The sequence below is a fragment of the Morus notabilis genome, unplaced genomic scaffold (assembly GCF_000414095.1).
Source record: "Morus notabilis unplaced genomic scaffold, ASM41409v2 Scaffold544, whole genome shotgun sequence".
NCBI classification, from domain to species: Eukaryota; Viridiplantae; Streptophyta; class Magnoliopsida; order Rosales; family Moraceae; genus Morus; species Morus notabilis.
The window spans coordinates 213,007-219,286 of record NW_010367917.1 but is presented as its reverse complement, the minus strand read 5'-3'; the positions used below and the strand labels follow the sequence as shown (position 1 = coordinate 219,286).

Below are 6,280 nucleotides of genomic sequence, written 5' to 3'. Positions count from 1 at the left end.
GATGATTTGAAGGAAAACAAGATTAATGAGAAAGGACAACATTCCAAAAGGGAAGACAGAAGTTGGATAGGAAGTATTCGTTTCGGTTTCAAGAAAAGTTACTGTATTGTTCCTCGAGGAAGCAGTCCTGTACGTTTTCCATTCAAGATCAAATACATTTCTGTTCATCGGTGCAAGGAGTTAAACATCGGAGAAGATTGCAATGAGAAAACCCTACAGATCAGAGAGCAACAAAGCAGCCATGTCGCCACGCAAAGGCAAAAACACAGAGAGCATAAGACACGATCGTTTCTTAACAATTGAACCAACTAATACTGTCTGTTCATCATTTTCTACTACCATCTTATTTCATTTGTTGCCTATTGCTCCTCAACTTTTGTTGTTTTAAAACATATCTTCTATGTCTAATCGCCTTCGCTGTTGTTTGATGTTTTAAGGGTATGAGGATCTATCTGCTGTACAATTTTGATTCATGAAATTTTACTTTATACTTTGTCCATCTGATCTATCAACTCCAACTCCAGCCCATTTTCCCTTCTTGTTGAGTTTTCCCCCAATTTAATTTCCTTTTATTACATAATTAAATCTCTAACATGGATATATTTATCAACTTTAAGAGCCATAGATTATTATTCCAAAAGAAAATATCATTCAGTACATTGTTTTTTCTTCCGGGTTGCTTGCAACCTGTTTTTTTTTTTTTGTTTGGATTTTCCTTTCACCTATTATTAGTGAGTCCTACAAGTTAAGGGTCCGTTTGGTTCACACGTTCAAGTCAGTGATTCTGATTTTATTGGTGCGGACTTTGTGAAAGAAGAAATTTTTGAATTCAAATTCTTTATGAGATACAAAGTACTGTAGCAGATTCAGAATCATGGATTCATTTATAGGAATCAAACGGGGCCTAAGAGTCTGCCGAGGCCAACTCAATCCCAAATCTTCGATGAAATTTTGTATATATTACGTAAAACACGAAGAGCTACAACTTTTCCATCAAAGCACTGCCGGCCATTTCGATGTACAAAGGACTCGAATGCAAAAAAGATATATATAGTACTGAAATATCGCCCAAAATAACAATACCAATTCCTAAACATTGGTAAAACTGATCAGTCGCAATATTATTGCAAAAGGAATACCACTCAAGCTTTCATATTTGGCATGTAGTATTGTCCACCATCCTCAACATCTGACGCTGTTCAAACTTCAAAAGCACAATGCAATTCACCAAATCAAATTTAATAACCATGCATCATTGATCATCAACTATTTTTATGCTAAGTTATGCGTTACTTGGGATTGAGCCTAAAACATACCAAAAAAAAAAATATGAGAAGATAATTCAATCATAATAAACAAGCTAAAATATACATTAACATGTCCACTTCATGATCTCATTAGTCAATTAATACTACCAAGTACACAACTCCAAAATGCACCTAAACGTTACCTCAACTTAAGGTAGAGGAGAATAACACTTTCCGTTCGACCTCTCATTTCTTGGTTTTGTCCAGTACTTCAATGTATCTCTTTGGAATTCCGTATCGCTCAATCAAATGCTTTGCTAGGTCATCAATAACGCCACCTTGAACCAGGACCTCATGTCCTTTTTTACCTGGAACAACAAACACAAGAACGTAAGCATCCAACAAAAATGATGAGATAATTAGTTGGAGAGTTTTAACTTGATACAGTAAGCATCAAAGATTTTCTTAGTACAAGAAGAACAAGAAAAGTTACAGGAAACACACTGATCTAGTAGCAAAATTTTGCTAGGATCCTAGCTAATTCTGAGAAATCACAGTATAACTCTGCAATAAAGCAGAAGAAAGAACTGAGGTTTATTGGACTCGGGATGATAATGAGGCGCTATTAATTTATTAACCCTCTTATTTATACTAACAATTCCTTCTAACAAACTCTAATTGCTACAGACTACTAATCAATTACAACACCCTTTGCCCACACTTAAGCTCTAATTGGTTGGATACCAAATTTCTCAGCAAAAATACAAAGACCGAAGAAGCATCATACCAGGAAGTTCTGCCACAGACGTGCTACAAGCAAACTTTTTCTGCAGCTCAGATGCCAAAGCATCAGCATCGATCAAAAATGTTTCCATCCCAGAGAGTTTTGTCACCTTTTTGTTGCCTTGCCTTCGTTCTGTCACTATCTGGATTGTTTTCAGACCACCTTTACGAACAACCGACTCACCTCCTCTAGTCACAATGTGATGAGCTTGCATCCGGTTTATGAATGTTGATCCCAGATCTTTCTTATGAATTTCTGTTGGATATGTCGAACCTTTTTTTATGGCTCCCTTGAACAGTGCATCACATAATATCGCATCCAAAACAACGATGGACTTGTTTGTCAGCTTCACAAGATTCTCATTCTCGATATATTTATAAACAACAGCAATGGCATCTGAAGCACTGTAAAGCATTCCTGTACCAGCTCCTACAGCCGTAAATATGGGATTTACATGTACACTCGGTTTATAAATCTCCGCAACTTCAAGCATTTTATTATCAGACCGACTTTCACCCTGAGAATGTTCTGTGGTCTGCTCACTTTTCTCAATTTTCCGTTTCTCTGGCTTGAAGGATGAGTAATCTGGATGACCACGATTAACAGCGAATAACACAGCCTCTTTCTTATGCTTATCCTCTTTTGCTGTTATCTGCATGGGTATTAATGTCGTTTTGATGAGCATATAAGACGCACTTAATGAAAACTAAAAGCATCAAGCGTAAAAAAACTAGATATGTTGACTCCTGATCGAAATAGCTTTGTGCAAAAAGTTATCAGATCCCCTTCCGGCTTTATGAGAGAGAGCGTAAAATCAGATGATAATGGTGTTTTAGATACACTGAAAATGTTGCTTTCCCTCATAAAATTAGACTCAATCTTCCGTGGCACAAAGCACAAAACAAACATGGAGCCATGAGTTGAAAAATCAAATTATACACACAAAAAAAAATAATACTAACAATTAGATAATGTTATATAAAAGAGACAGATAAATCAAAAGAGAAATTATTTGAATGTCTGCCCAACATAGCAGTAAAGAGACTTTGCCGTGCGATATCTAAAAGCACTTAAAACTCTCAAAATGTTTCAAGATCAGATTACCAACTTTTTCTTTTATTTCATTTCTTGAAGTGAATAAAGCTTGTTAAATACATACCAATCCTGTAGAAGATTTAGCTAGTAGCCACTTTGACAATTTCTTATGCGATGATTTCTTGATGTCAAGGGTGACGCCTGAAGGTCTACAAGGTAATACGTGATTTGACCTAGACAATCAAAAAGAAAACAGCAACAGCTATTAGAAAATTCTATAAGTGCATAGCAACTGAAAATATTAGACCAAAAGGTTGTTAACCAACTATTCCAAGACGAGATGTCAACCCGCAATTTATTATAGAGAGAGAGAGAGAGAGAATCTAACGAGGAAGGGATCTTAGATCATTAAAAATTTACCATAGTGTGCTTCCAGGCATGGGCAAGTCTTTATCTTTGACAGTTGTGTGCAACGCTTGCAGTAGACACTTGTCCAAAAGCATGTCCACATCCTCAATGGACAAAGGCTGTTGATCCTCCACAACCATTTCATCGGCAGTAGTGGTATCCGTTACCTTCAAATCCGCTACACCTGAGGTTATCCCTTCAGCAGTATCATTTTTGCCTTCAATTTGGGATACTGAAGCAGAATCAAGTATAGGGTGTTCCTCAGCTGCACCAACAGAGTCCTCTACTTCTTTTCCATTAGTCTCACTCGGTTGGTTATGCGAAGAATCTGTAGCATCGTCACGTGAATCTGAAGTTTGACATGATGATGAGGCCGGATCCTCAAACACCACATCTTCCAAAAATCCTGCATTTGGTACATAGTGGCCTTCAACTGATTCCCTGCCGAAAGGTACCAGAAGTACATTAAATCAAGAAGTACTTCAAATTTCAAGCAGAATTTATTCTCTGAGGCAGATAATGAAATACTTGCCAAAGTAAGTCACGATAATAGTGAGTAATTTTCAAAGCCTTCCCTCGCAAACCAGCTTTTAATGCTTCAGCGCTGCTCATTGTGGTACTCCCAACCTTGAGGAAACAATATGAATTTTCTTAAACCAAGACCATTAATCTATCTGGAGAAATAGTGATGCGGAACAAGATGCAGATATTAGGTACTAGGAATTAGACTATGTATGTACCTATTAGGATTATTTAGGTTTGGTTTAGCTTATCTCATTGTTATGTTGAGTTTATCTTATCATTATATCTATTTCTCTAGAAATTGATCTAGCGGTTGAATTTTAAACTTTGACCATAAAAGGGATTTCATCTTGATTGTTCTTCTCTCTCTAAACTCCAAAATTTCTATTCTCCTTCCCTCTATTTCTCTCTCTTTTATCTTCTCCCTAGGTCCTGCATCAAACAGTTTTGGAAGCTCGAAAGCATTGAATTTGAGGAAATAACTTACTGCAATTGGAGCAGGATTTCCGGGAACTTTGACAGCCCATGGTTCGCCAGCAGAAAATGAAGGCAGACCTTCAGCAGGTACGCTGATACCTGGAAACATGAGATCAGCACCCCCAATGACATAACGAGAGACCTCGCCCCCTTTCAACAAGAAAGAAGGCATTAGATCAGGAACCTTCCAGAGAGCATATACTGCAATCATAACATGGAAGACCAGTCAACTTTATTATTTATTACAAAAAGATTCACACTTGAACAGCAGTAAGTAAAATTTGACTTCTTTTGCTGACTACAAAACATCCTAAATACTCCCACACTAATTACGCATTAAAAGAATCAATTTTTACAATGGGCATATGCTTGCTTATCACAAATTATAAATTCTAATTTGGTGAAGCCCACGTGATGTAAGGATAAGGGGGGAAAATGACAATCCCAATCATCCCCGGTTTTGATTCCATTTGAAATAGAATAAATTACAAAATCATGATTGTAGCCTTGATAAGTTTTAATCCAATATTACAAACACAAGAATGTCTTATCTTAGTATAAACTATGTTAGGATTCTTATTTGTGAAATTACTAAACACCGTAAAGGAAATTGAATTGTTAGTAATTCCATTCTCATTCCCAAGCACTTCCTTTGTCATTCATTACTAAATCATAATCTGTAAATGAAGCTATAATAATGTATACTAAAGCAGAGAAAGCAAGACAAAAAAAGAGAATAAAGAGTGACCTGTTGGGAAAATCTCATTGCCTCGACCATCGATATCGAAAAACACAGGAAAAGCAGCTTCAACGCTATAAACATGAACTCGATTCTGAAACTTGGCAACCGTAATCTCCGCCTATAAAAGTAAAGCTATTTTAATTAATAATTAAGAAGAAGGAAGATGATGATTTTGAGAAAAACAAAAACAAAAATGATTGCATATAATGGAGTGGACCTTGGGAGGAAGTAAGGAATCAATATCAGAATCGGAAGCGGCGGGGAATCTGTCCTTGACGGTCCTCTTGAGCTTCTTCCTGTCAGCACCTGACAATCTCTGGTGCGACTTCAGCTCTATCGCCTTCTTAAACATCTTCTTTGCTTATTATTCTCTCTCTTCTTCTTCAACAAAACCAAGTTTCTTCCTCTTTTGCCACGCTTTCAGTGAAGTGAAGGTTGCCCCTGCTTGCCAGGTTAAGCTTCTAGGGATTTTATTTTGCCAACGCTAACATTTTTTCTGCAATTTCCTTTTATTTTTGTTTTTTTATTTATTTATTTTTTGCTTTTACTTTTGTAATTGAACTTCTGTAAAGTAGACTATTAAAAGCCTAGTTATGTGATCATGTGAAGCCCGACTCATGACTCATGACTAACGAGTATACCAACATTCTTAGAAGACTTTTTCTCTTTAATTGGATTTTAGACAAATTTCAATATTTTTTGAAACTTCAAGAGTAAAAATGACACTTTATATATATATATATATATATATATTAGTTATGTAACGTGCGAATATTGTCGTGCTATTGAAAATTTTATTATTTAACGAATAAAGAGAAATTCATTACACAATCATTTAAAAAATTTTGAATTTATTTAAAAAAAAGAAGTGTGTAAAGATAACAATTGACAAAAAAAATAAGTTGAGATATATTTGAAGAAAATTATTTTAATCAATTAAAAATAAAATAGAATCACGTACAAAAAAATTACTCTTACAAGAGTAAAGTGAGAAACAATATATTTTTAAAAATACAAAAAAAATAAAAATGTAAAACAAATCACAAAAGAATAAAGATAAAAAAG

At 35.4% G+C, this 6,280-nt stretch overlaps 1 protein-coding gene across 2 annotated transcripts; it reads right to left on the bottom strand.

Moving 5' to 3' along the window:
- Nucleotides 1–865: 865 nt before the first annotated feature.
- On the bottom strand, nt 866–5,692 carry LOC21395841 (eukaryotic translation initiation factor 2D). Of its 2 annotated transcripts, none has more exons than XM_024175838.1 (9): nt 5,433–5,692; nt 5,222–5,333; nt 4,484–4,674; nt 4,007–4,101; nt 3,487–3,915; nt 3,191–3,299; nt 2,035–2,683; nt 1,451–1,615; nt 866–1,204 (listed from the first exon to the last, which is right to left on the bottom strand). In XM_024175838.1, the coding sequence occupies exons 1-8, from the start codon at nt 5,565–5,567 to the stop codon at nt 1,494–1,496; spliced, it is 1,842 nt and encodes a 613-aa protein (XP_024031606.1). In that variant the 5' UTR covers nt 5,568–5,692; the 3' UTR covers nt 866–1,204; nt 1,451–1,493. The 2 variants fall into 2 exon arrangements, with proteins under 2 accessions (XP_024031606.1, XP_024031607.1); XM_024175839.1 differs by lacking the exon at nt 866–1,204 and adding an exon at nt 1,254–1,305.
- Nucleotides 5,693–6,280: the final 588 nt, after the last annotated feature.

What these genes read in the sequence shown, in the direction of transcription:
- LOC21395841 (XM_024175838.1), bottom strand. Translation starts at nt 5,567, where the DNA reads ATGTTTAAGAAGGCGATAGAGCTGAAGTCGCACCAGAGATTGTCAGGT. An exon ending in CAATGAGATTTTCCCAACAG is followed by an intron (nt 4,675 to 5,221) that starts GTCACTCTTTAT and finishes TTATGATTGCAG; the next exon opens with TATATGCTCTCTGGAAGGTT. An exon ending in ATGCCTGGAAGCACACTATG is followed by an intron (nt 3,300 to 3,486) that starts GTAAATTTTTAA and finishes TTGATTGTCTAG; the next exon opens with GTCAAATCACGTATTACCTT.